The sequence below is a fragment of the Trachemys scripta genome, chromosome 1 (assembly GCF_013100865.1).
Source record: "Trachemys scripta elegans isolate TJP31775 chromosome 1, CAS_Tse_1.0, whole genome shotgun sequence".
NCBI classification, from domain to species: domain Eukaryota; kingdom Metazoa; phylum Chordata; order Testudines; family Emydidae; genus Trachemys; species Trachemys scripta.
Window position 1 is genome coordinate 173802557 of NC_048298.1, and position 13015 is coordinate 173815571.

Consider the following 13015-nt stretch of genomic DNA (forward strand, 5'->3'; position numbering starts at 1 on the left):
CTGGGAGGGGGGGAAAAAAAAAAAAAAAAAAAAAAAAGACACCACACCATAATTTGGGATAACCGCAAAAATAATTAAATAATAAAAAACAAAATTTGGAAGCACTAAAAATTACATTTCAGCACATTTGATTAATTAACACTGAGACTACCAAATGTGATGCTCTACCACCCTGGATGGACTGTTCCATTTCTTTAAAAAAAAAAAAAAGAAAAAAATTAAAATTTCACAAAATGTATTAAACAAATATCAAAGGTTATATTGTCTCTATGCTCAAACTGCCAAAAAAAGGGAATATACTATGTATGTGGAAAGTATGAAATGCAGCAGAATGCATTACCACCACCATAGCTGTATGCTTACTTTATTTTATACCTAAATACCTGTGGTTCCAAATAAGACTTCAGTCACAGACTATTCATAACTTACTTTGATGCATACAGAATTGTGTCTTGTACAGCTTACAACTCTCACAGTTTCCTTGTGACTATCTACTGTAAAGCAAACATATCTACATGTTTTTAAATATCACCAGAAAAACAAAAAGTTTCTCAAATGAAAATATGATTCAATAAGACCATGCTTTTCTCAAATCATGCTCAATTTATACAGTATTCCAGTTCATACTTTTTTTTATTATTATTATTAAACACAGATTCAAACCCACTGACTGTAAACTCATTGTGTTGGCTATATATTTCACTCTGGTTCTTTTTTGATTGTTAGCACTTTTTCCAGGAGTCCATACACTTCTCCATTCATATTGTGTTGATGGGAGCTCTTATTCCCCATATGGCTATTGTAAGGGCTTCTTAAATTATGGAAAGGAATTTTAGGTTCTGTGCCAGGTAATAACTCCTCTTTTATTGTAACAGGAGTTGAATTTTCCATAAATGAAGGTTCACTCCAAATGTCCTTATGTGCTTCTTGGCTACTAACAGAATTGCCTCCTTTCTGTAACATGTAATACAATATTGGATTGGTTTTGGTCAGTCTTGGGGAGTCTTTTTCATATTCACCCTTGTCCATTCCTGTGATAACCCATCTGATGGGGCCTTTTTCACTGGGTATGGGGCAAACATTAAATTGGTCAGATTCAGGTCTAGATACTGTACATCCCAAGTGTTCAGAGAAGGGGGAACTAGCAGGACTCTTCACTGCTACTGGATACTGAAATGTCCTGTGATCCACACAACTGTTTGGTTGCACAGGATTTCCCATTAATGCATTTATTGAAGAAATTCTAAATTCGGGTTTATTATTTGCTACATTATTTTTGTTTCCTTTCTTCTTGCCCTCTGTTACTGCATTATTCCTATGCTGTGAAAAATCTCTCTCGCAATTTTCTGAGAGAAGCAGTTGTTTCAACACATTAAAGCCTTTACTATCTCTAGACCAACTCCTATTTTCACTTTCATTATTTGAACCATGACCAGCAGCATATTTAAATTCAAGATCGCTTCTGTTGAATTTCAGCTCTTGCTGGTTAAGCAAAGGCCGATACAATGTCTCTGCAGGAGATATGCGATTGTTTGAAGCATCAGACACAGACACATTACTTTTTACCTTTTTTAACGGACTTTCTGAAGGCTCAGTATGAAATTTCCTCTTCTTAGGAATGGTGCAAAGGCTCTTTGAGTCTAGAAGTGTCAGTTCACTATTTCTGTGACTTCTGTCCAGATCATCCATGGGATAACTATCTTGATTCTGTCTCAGCAACCGACTTAACAAGCCATTTTTTGAAAAAGAAAAATCTTCAGATGAAAGAGGCTCAGGTTTCAAGTCCTCAGATGCTGGAGAGGCACCTGTATTTCTCTGCACTGAATGAGCTATTCCTTGAAATTTGTTACCCTTACTCTCTCTAATTGGCTGTGCATTTGGATTATGAGGAGCATTTGATTCTTCACAAGGTTCAGTTTTTATTTTCACAGTCAATATTTGCTCACTCAAAGCCTTATCCATCTGCTCTTGTGAGCTTTCATCTTTCAAAAGCATCCTCTCTTTCTTTTCACTTTTACCTTTATTGGGGGTTCCTAGGAGCAACTGAAGGACAGTGCGTCTTTCAAGGAGATTTTCTATTTCAGAACTGGGAAGTCCTTGTTCAGTGGGTGTAGGATGACAATTGAATATTTTGTTGTTCTCTTCAAATTTACCTGATACATTTGTAAGTAAAGGACTATTCAATCTATCAATCAACCCTACAGGTTTATCTGTATTTACTGTTAGCAGCTGTTTGCTGGTTCTTTGCTCTTCACCTGACATGGAAGTCTGCATTCCACACTGAGCTAAGTTCTGCAACAGCTTGCTGGCACTGAAAGCTGCAGAATTTTGTGCACTTTCATTTATGTTCAGTTTAGTTCCTTGAAGTTCTTTATTTTTTGTAAGATCTATCAAATGTTTAGATGCTGGATTCATTAACCTCTCTGGCTGGATGCTGCAAGCATATGGTGGTGAATTACGTTTGACTGCTAGAGAAGATTGGTGTGAGAGATTTATAGGCGAGTCTGCTTTTGTAGAAATAAGCAAAGGTGGAGTGCTTAATGGAGTTATTCGATTTGCACTGGGACTTTCCGTCACAGGAGTCCTTTTACCAGTTTGTACAGTAAATTTTGCCACATCAGCTGTACTGTGTGGTCCCTGAGGGTCTGTATCTTTCTCTTTGTTATCTTCACTCTTATGCCCAAGTAATAACTGAAGCAGTGTTACTTTCTGATGTGGATTCAGTTTAGAACCTTTAGGAGTGTCTTTATCTTCTTTATTCTCCATACTGTTCTCTAGACATGGAATTTTTGGATCCCAATTATGAAACAATGGCTGAGTCAGATTATCTAGAGAAGCAGGCTGTCCAGAATCTTGTTTGTCTGTCCTCTGTTTGAAAGATAAATCTATAGGAAGACAGTTAGAATGGGAGCTTTCATCATCACTGCTGTCATCTTCTGTAAAACTAGGATTGTTGTCTGAATACTCATCCACAGTAGTTGGTGTGCTACTGTCCTCAAAAATACCCGATCTCTCATTCTGCTCTTGCCCTTTTGTTTGTTTAGTTGCATTTTGACTTTTAAGAAGATGTAAAAGCAAACTGTTGCTGGGAGATGGTTTTAAGTGGTTTCTTTCCAATATATTTTTGTATCCTAAATTTTTGGGAGGAGAACGAATGATCCCAATGGGGCTCTGAAATGGTGCCATATTGCTCTTGTTAGTTATTGTTTTGGTTGATGATCTCATTTGACCATTAAGATGGCTTGGCATTCCTTTTGACAGACTGAAATGGCCAAGGTCTTTCTGGGCACTTTCTTGTAATCTGGCCATGGCAGCAAGTCTCTCGCTTGCTATCTGATTTGCATTTTGTGCTTTTAAAGCATGTTCCCTTGAATACTGCTGCAAATGAGCTTCGCTTGAAAGAAGTAAAGCTAGCTGACTACAGGCTACGCTGGGTTTAGGCGAAGCAGTAGGACTAGATCTTTTCTCTACCATGCTTGCAACTGCTTGTAATCTTGCAGCACATGAGAGAGGCTCATTCATCACCTTGGGCCCATTCTGCCCTGTATGTGGAGATTCTATAAACCTCTCTTTAGGAGGGTTCGTTGTTACATCAGGCAGAGTGGTGTCAAGCTTTTGATCTTTTGCTTTTCTTTTCTTCAGCAGAGTCTTCAAACGACTAGTTGCAACACCATAGCACCTTACATCTTTCTCCACTTGTAAAGAATCCTGGCTGAGGGAATACCCTTGCTCCTTGAGGCTCTGCCTAATCTGTTGTGACAGAGCAACACTCTGCAGCCTAGAGCTGAATGACTGAAGCAAAGAGGCAAGTAATGTGCTATCCTGTTTGCCTTTAGGCACATTTTCAACCATGCCAGCTAACAAAGCTTCTTTTTTTCCATTCAAATCCACAATGGAATCAGACAACCGCCTTCTCTTTGCTGCATTCCAGTCTTCAGAAGACTGCAATAGTCTTGCTTTTTTGAGATGCAACATGCCAGATCCCTGATATGTATGTGTGTTAAGAACTGGACCATTACTTTGACAGTTGGGAAATATATTTCCAGAAATCTTAAAGTTTTGATCCTCTTCACTATGCCCAGTAGGCTTTTTGTTAACTGCAGTACCTGAGCCTCCCGCTGCTTGATGCATTAGTAATCCCTCTAGGTAAGTTAGAACAACAGAATCCTGGTGCATCTCAGAGCCAAGCTCTTCTCCATGAGTCATGTTCAATAAAAATATCCACAAAGACTCTGCTTCTATTCACTTTAAAGACTAGTTTGGTGTGGCTGAATTGAGATGCAAGGTTAATAAATAATAGGTAGAAGTCTATAATTTTTTCACATAATCTGAACTAAAACAAATGTTATGTTCCATGCAGGCTTCTTCCAGCATATATTGCTGATGAGCCAAATTTTCAGTCATATCAGTCTCTATAGATATATAAAATATTTATGAAAGATGTCTAGAAGAATTACTTAAAACATGGTTCCAATGTAATGAAGTTCTACTAAACATCCATCTTCTTCACCTTTGTCCAAGACAGCAACTTGTTTTTCATCCTTTTTCACCTCCATCATGCATGTCAAATTCCTAAAGAGAAAAGACAAATAAAAATGGTCTCAGAAAAGATACAAGGGAGAGATCTAGAACATAAGACACACTCAAATAGCACAGGACATACTTTAAGGTCACATTTCCTAGATCATTGCAGATAACTAGCAATACATACGTAATAAATAGCCAAATTAAAGAAAAACTAAAGTATATAAAGCCTACACCTAAAATAAATAAAATCACTCAAATTATCCTAGAGAATGAAAATATAGAGGAAACACAAACCCTCATGTACCTAGGTATTAGAGGGGGTCATGAATACACCTCTAAGTATGTACTCTCTGGCACAAAACAAAGAAAAGTAGTACATAAAGAAAAATCCCAATGTATTTCAAAACTTCACAGTTTAAAAAATTATTAAGTCGGCATATATTTCAAAGTTATATTATCTTTAGCAAATAAAGCTTACACAGAATACCCTGCACCCTGTCAATAAATTAGGACATAAACTAACTATTAATGAGGATCAGTGGCAGACGAGGGAAGCCTTAACCTTAAAAACAGCTTTCATTTTGAATCTATATTGGATTTTTTTTTTTATAGGTAGCTTCATTTTTTATGTCTGCCTGGCAGACAGATGACACACTAGAGATTTAAAAGTAAAAACAAATAATCGCTGCCATCCCAGACCAGGTGCCAATTAAAAATAATTTCCCTCCATTCCCTGATGCTAAATAGTCTGCCTCAGTCTTTCATTAACATCCATCATACACTTAAATATCCATGTGGCCACTTCTCTGCCTCCCTCCAAACAGCAGAAATCTGAGCTATGGCTCTCTAACTTTACTGGTTCCAAGTACCATCTTCTTAAAAAAAGATTGTTAAATAAATAGATGGAACATCAAGCTCACATACCACCAGTGGTACATGTACCACAATTTGAGAAGTGATCATGAGATGTGTATCACCCCTTCCATTATCAATGGGCACAACAGATCCCTGCACTGCACTGAATACTGACAAATACACCCTTCTCTATTCCTCCCTCACTACTCCCAACTAGTAGTAGCCACACTGGAGATGGAATAGAAAAGCTGCTGGGGTCAAGTTCTGAATTCATGGATATTTGGAGGCATTTTACTTTTATATTAATTTCCAGGGAAGTTTCCCTTGATTTCTTAGTTTGATTTGAATATGCAGAGAAACCTATTTGATTCTTTCATCAGTGAAAGTAGAAGAACATCATAAAATTCTTCTCTGGAAATCCCAACAATGGCACTTGCACTGGAATCAGGAGAGACATTTTCAATAACTTCTTAGGTCTAACAGTTCCTAATTGTATTACTCTGGTCACCAAGGGAATGGCTACTGTACGGACAATGCAACAATTGGGATCACTGCACAGGCCTGATTATTCTCTCAAATTATACCAGTGTACAACTGGTGTAAAAATGCTCAAATAAATGGAAGTAAACTGTTGTAAGTGGAAGACCAATCAATCAGGCGCTATGACTTCCTATAAATGCAGTGTGAATTCAAGTTTAAAGAAGGAGGTTTTGCTGTTGATTGTACTGTGACCAGAATTTCACCCAAGAGATACAGACATAGCTTAAAGGGACACCTCAGTTCTGAAAATGTCATTAGAACAGTTAAAAATGCATACTTTTTGTAACCTATATACTCAAGCTGTGCAAATCCCTCAGTTTTCATATTTCAAGCAGTATAATGAATCCCGACAAATCAGTCATAAAATAGATTACGTACCAGTATTTTTATAGTAATATCAAGTCTAAAGTCATCTAAAGATTACTGAAATCTCAGCTTTGCTCTCAAAGATACAGACACACACGCACCCCATACTTTATAACAGAGTTAACTATGGTTGTTTCTACATTTATCCAAGGATATGAACAAGACCAAAAGAGGTATGCTACGTTTGGATTCATCTAACTAAATGCTGTTTAATAAGTTACAGCTTCTCCCAAACAATGAGCCCCGGGGCAGACTCTTACCAAATATCACCTCAATGTGAATTAAAATCAGTAATCCCTGAAAATCTGGGTTGCTAATGGGAACATCAAGTAGTTAGTTTATTAGCACCGCATTTGCCAAGGCTGTGTAATAGAGGTGCTGAGTCAGGAGCTGACTCAGTATCTTGTCACTCAAATTCCCACCAATATAAAATTAACTGGGACTTAAATTAGAGGATCAGTTAAAAGCAGAAATACCGCTGAAGGGCTAATTAGAGGGGGAAGCAACCCCAGCATGATAAACAAAGAGGAAGGAAGCCCTGAAAGGGGGGGGAGCTGAGAGGCTGAAGGAAGGCAGAGCTGTGGAGGAGCTAGCTAGGACTTGTAAATATGCAAATAGCACTACAGGCGGTGGCCTGCTGGAACAGTATAATAAAGCATGGTGGTGGTGGTGAAGACGACCTAAAGTGGGTGTGGTTTGCATTTAAGGCAAGAAAGGACTACAGTGGATCACCCTGTGACAACCTAATTTCTTCAAATATTTGGGTATGCTGTGTATTCAGGGGGGGAAAATGGGTTACTCCTGCTGTGTTTGCACATTTCAGAGGAGAATCCAGAGTCCACAGAAGACTTTGAAGGCAGCATTTGCAGGGCTGCCCAGAGGATTCAGGGGGCCCGGGGCAAAGCAATTTCGGGGGCCCCTTCCATAAAAAAAAAGTTGCAATATTATAGAATACTATATTCTCGTGGGGGCCCCTCCGGGGCCGGGGGGCAAATTGCCCCACTTGCCCCGCCCCCCCCCCCCCGGCAGCCCTGAGCATTTGGCCCAAGAGGATTCCTTTTAGAAATAATTTTAACTTCTTTCATAACTAGAAAAATTGTATTAATCCTTGAACGGTTTAAACACACAAGTCCTACTATTCCTAGACTTATGATAATCCAAAGTTAGCTCTGCTTTGGTATTTCGGGACAAATGACATGAACAGGGTAAAACTCGAGGTATTATTAGAAAAGGAGAAATCCAGATTTTGTTTGCCCTGGAGAGATTCCGTGACAACTGATGAATGAATGAAATGTCATCGCCAAAGTCAAGCGATTGAAAGTTGAGGTTGGTTTTGTTAACAATTAACATTTTGGAGAAAGGACTTTGTTAAAATTTCTGCCTCCCTCCCCGTCCAATTAAAGGTATCAGTTTACAATAAACATATTATAATCTTTCTAAGAGGACCTTCAGCAAAACCAGAGAAAACAAGACTACACATTCTTGATATTTTTGAGATGAAAAAACAAAAACCCCACAGACAAACAGGGGGAAAAAATGTATATATTTTCAAACCTTCTTCAGATAGCATACAAAATAATAAAGAAAGCGCAACATTAAAGAAATCCTTTGCAGGTAACTTTTAAATTAAAGACTTTAGCTAATGTTCTACGGGTTATGCCAATACTTGATTTAAATTAAATCTCTCCAGCTCTGAGTAATTAAACAAAGACATTGTATTTATGCAAATCCCTCAGGTGCATAAGAGCTCTGTGATAGTAGATGGTATCCATAGACAGTTTAGTTTACTCATAGAAACTGCATAAGGAGTGATTTCCCTTTTTTTTTTTTATAATTACTCACAGCAGGAGAAATTGATAATTTAGAGAAACTAATAGATTGATCAAAGCAGCCATTTGCTAAAAATTAAATCTGAAAAAATACATAGAAGTATGAGAAATGAGGACTACGCCAGCCCTTTTAATAAGGCAATTAATTGGGGCAAGTGAAGGATCAGTTATGTAATATTGTACACCACTTGTGTATGTTTTTATAACAGGTAAAATGTGCTGAGCAAATCTGTCAAGAGAGTTAAGCTGGGTTGCAAGAAGTCAGGTACAGAGGATGAAATACATGTTTCATGTTTCTGATGGGAAGCAGAGTAGCTAGTTGCAGTTTTCCTGGGTCTGGATCTAAAAGGCATTTGTCTCAAAACTGCAGATTTCAAAGGCCTCTTTGTCTCTCATACTTTTGTTCCAACTCCTTGCTCAATACCATGATCAGGTTTAGATTTAAAACAACACAAAGGTAGATCAGCAGCATTGATGATACAAACATCGGAGATACGGGGTTGAGAGATTTACAAAGATCTTTTAAAGTTCATAATTATATATCCCGGTAAGTTATTAATACACAGTATTACAGAAGCTACGTATAGCAGCAAAGAGAAAGAGGCAAGATTGTAGGAGACAAACTGGAAGAAAGAGAAACAAAGAAACCTTCAGCAATGTGTTTATCTTTGAACAAACCAGTAACCTTACTGCAATGGATCTTTAACACACACACACACACACACACACACATATATATGTACCTCTAGAGTTAGATACGTAAATATTATGACAAACTAATGGATAAATTAAGCAAATATTCAGATAAGCAGACCAAGTACAGCATATGTATTGTCTCTGAACTAAAAATATAATACTTTCCATTGCAACAAGATCCAAAAGATTAGTTCACCATCTCTTGGGTATAGTAAGATTATCCACATTATCTTTTATGAATATGATGTGTACCTCTATTAGATTATTATTATGCTATCTGCTATAGAGGTGAAAAGGGTTAACTCAGTTCTGAGTGGTTTTTGCATATCCGCAGAAACCAAATCAAGGGCTGTAGATAGCCCAATTACCTGTGTTTAACAAACAGTACAGGTGTCAATTCCTTTGACCTCTTAACCCCACTATACTCTGGTCAACAGGTTGGCTGGTAACCCAAGGAGGAGGGTGGGGAGGAGAAAGAAATCCAAGTGGTGAAAATGAAACAAAGAGCTGAGCTTCGAGGGGAGGGGGGCTTAAAAAGTCTTAGCCCTGAAGCTGAGAGAAAGGGGAGGATCTGCAGAAAAGCAGAGGGAATCCCAGTCCCCAGAAGCAGGAAGGAAGGTCCATAGGAGTAGCTGAGTCTAGCGAAATCTTGAAGGGAAGGGCAAGCTTTAGGTAGGACTGAAATCTAAAAGCAGGGGCCAAACCTACTTGGATCTGCTAAGGAAAAACTGTTAGTAAACAGAGGTACTGTAACTTCAAGCAGCAGTATACAAGTGGAGTGAATTGTAGGATTCCACTCTGAGGAGAGCAGGTGCTGGGACTGTCACTTGAAAGGTGTGCCCAGGGAGAGACTGGTTGGTGGGGACAAAGGTACACCTACCCTGAACCATGGCAATAACTTTCAGGTGTCAACAGATTTGCTACCAGAGACTATACTTTTGGTGACTTCAAAAGATGGGAAAATATAATCAAGTGACTAAAATGTACATTTTAGCCTTTTTTGATAATAAGCTACCACTGCAGCCAAAGGTAATTAATTTTCTGAAAACATCTTTTCAAAAGGTTTCAGAGTAGCAGCCGTGTTAGTCTGTATCCGCAAAAAGAACAGGAGTACTTGTGGCACCTTAGAGACTAACAAAAATTTGTTAGTCTCTAAGGTGCCACAAGTACTCCTGATCTTTTCAAAAGTTAAACCACTACTTAAGAGACAAAGGAACTTTCAAGACCCCATTAAAATGATGAAACGTTATGAGAATGAATCTATTTCTAAACAGCAGTTTAAAACCTAAACTGAGACCATAAAGAATTGTCATTCTCCTATTTAGTTCACTATGTACATATGTACATTACATCTCTAGTCCAATGAATCAAATCCAGAATTAATTCTTGCACCATTTTTCTACTCTCAGATATTTTAGCAACTACTGCAGTATCATCATTATCTCAGAACAGCATTTAAAAGAAAGAATAATTTCTAAGGCATCGATAATGAAAGTAAATTATATTGGACTAGAAGATCATTCCAGTTGAAGGGCTATTCCTGCTCAGGGGTAGTCACATTTATTCTCATGATGCTTCCTTGGAATTCTTTGGCTGGGTAACATGGAGATCTCTCCTCTCCACCTCTACTATGTCTCATGGAGAATAGTAGCTCTATGTACTAAAGCCATAAATCTAGAGAATCTGCAATGGCTGGAAGGATCCCTACTGGAATTCTCATAAAGAAGGTGGGTATCCAAACTATGGAGGGGAAAAGAGCAAGTTAATGCGGTCACAGGTTACTGCACTTTCCAATTCTGGGACTCAAATGCAATTCCTTGGAACACACAAATGGACTAATTTAGCAAAAAGTAACAGAAAGGAAAAACTACAGAAGGTGCAACTAAACCTCAAAATCTTGCTGGTTATAAGGATTAGTTTGGGCAGTGTTCAGCTGGATCTGTGACATACCTTTCTTAGTGCCGCAGCCCACCCCACCCCAAAACTGCAAACTTCTAATTCTCCAGTCTCCTGCTGTGCTAGACTCGTATTTGCAAAAAAAAAAAAAAATTCTCATCTATCTCCCTACTTATATGGCTGTATCACCTTAGCATTTGAGCACCTCACAATCATTAATGGATTTTATCTTCACAACAACTCTGTGAAGTATGGATGAATTAGCTGAGGCACAGGGTGAATTAACTTGACTTGCTCAAGGCCATACAGGAAGCTGAGCCAGATATAAACCCAGGTCTCTTAAATCCCAATCCAGCGTTTTAGACACCAGACCAGCATTCATACCTCTCTATGAAAGGAGAGTTGCAGAAAGGTGAATACACTTACCCAAGATCTCACAATAGGCAAGTGGCAGGACTGGGAAAAGAATTTAGGAGTCCTAAGTCCTAGTCCACTGCTGTACCCACTAGTCCACAATCTTTCCTGAACAGTACGTTTTGCACAGGACTGGATGGGTGCCCCACCATCACTAGCAGTACATGGCCGGATTCTGTGTGACTTTGCACAAGTGTAAATTACTGCACAACACAAAATGTTTCCAAACCAAAATGGTAGTATTTTGAATTCACTTTGCGCAGGTGTAAATGACTGCATAAGGATGCAAGGCAGTGAAGAACCAGGCTCACCACCTTCAAATTTTTTTTTTTCTTTTCAATATGAAGTAACAACGAAAAAGATGTGAAGCAACAGAGGTGAATTTAAACAAGGATGAGGAAGTAAAGGAGGAGATTAGGAATTGATCATCAAGAACACAGAAACAGCTTAATGAAAGTGGGTTGCTTTAACACCTTCCTTATCATAGCTACATGCAAATATTAGACAGCTTGTAGGAAGACTTTATATACATGCTCAGACTTGCCTGCTTGAATTCTAGAACGATAAGACATCATCATTATCCATAGTCTAGATAAGCCATTATGTATTATATATGCATCATCTGGGAGATCCCTCTGGTGACAAAGCAGTGGAAGAGGAATAAACCTTCTCCTCTCATTGTTTTACTTTGTTTTGTTGAATTAATTCATAATGCTAAGATCATACTGTACAAGAAGGCGTGACAACTGGCTGGTACATGAAATTAAGATACACACAGTTCTTTAAATTAATTTGGACCCCTAAACATATTTTAATTTAAAATCAACCCATAAATATTCTTGATATTGAGAACAACCAAAAGCTATTGAACATAAAAGGGGCTATAATAGGTTTCTCTCTCCCCCCTCCCCACCACCACAACATGCATACTTCTGTATTCTAACACTAAAACACATCAGGCCAGATATTCACATTAGTTCTTTAATATCAATTAAGCAATTTAAAATAATCCTCAAGAAAACCAATTCCACATTGGAAAACATCCTTGTGCAAGGAGTCAAAATGTACCATTTCATCACAGCATGTGAACAGTTCAATATTGTGAAGACTGCAGTCACACAAAATTGACATGAACACAAAACTCCTGGCTAACACAACAAATGTTTTTGCCAGTGAGAACAAAGTGACAGACTGTTCAATCAAATTCAGTAGCAGTAACCCAACACCTGAGAAACAGCACAAGGATGACTGCTCTGGCAGATGAAGCAGAACATAGGCCTCCTCACTTGATTTTTATTTTATTTTATAAGACAAATATTAAATTAAATGCTACAAACTTTGGTTACAGCTATGCCCCCTACATTCAAACAAGGAGGCGGAAGCTGTGCACAAAATTTCCCCTCCTGTGCAGCAAGGTTGTTCAGATTCCCAGGAGACAATGTCTCTCTCCTTCCCCCAAGTTTCACAGGGAAATTCTACATGAGTTAGAAGCGGGTCACCTCACTGGCAATAAGGAGCTCTGAGAGGACATGTAGTACAGAGAGGGGCAAGCTTACATTTCCACAGCCTGCCTGTCTCTGGGGTGGAGGTAGGGAGGGGGCCGGGGAGCTATATTAGTGCTTCTGCATAATCAGTCGAAGCCTGGGCAGGCATGTGTAGGGAGGGTGCTGTTGGGGGGCAGGGAGAAGGATCAGGATAGGAAGGAAAAAGAACCAGAAACCAGAGTAAGCAAAAAGACAAAGGGAGAACTGTGGTCAGACCACAGGTTAATGCAACATCAGGTCAGTATACATTAAATGAGGAAATTTATATATATAATTATACATACACACACACACACAAATTTCCTCATTACAATACCTTATGGTATTTCTCAAATTATAGAACACAAC

At 38.5% G+C, this 13015-nt stretch overlaps 1 protein-coding gene across 2 annotated transcripts in view; it reads right to left on the minus strand.

The window, feature by feature from the left end:
- Window positions 1-200: 200 nt before the first annotated feature.
- Window positions 201-13015, minus strand: part of NRIP1 (nuclear receptor interacting protein 1) — a 91646-nt gene continuing 78831 nt past the window's right edge. For both annotated transcript variants that reach the window (XM_034792669.1, XM_034792678.1), the window contains exon 2: window positions 201-4572. In XM_034792669.1, the coding sequence (XP_034648560.1) occupies window positions 700-4206 (3507 nt within the window). In that variant the 5' untranslated portion in view covers window positions 4207-4572 and the 3' untranslated portion in view covers window positions 201-699. The remainder of the gene's footprint in view (window positions 4573-13015) is intronic.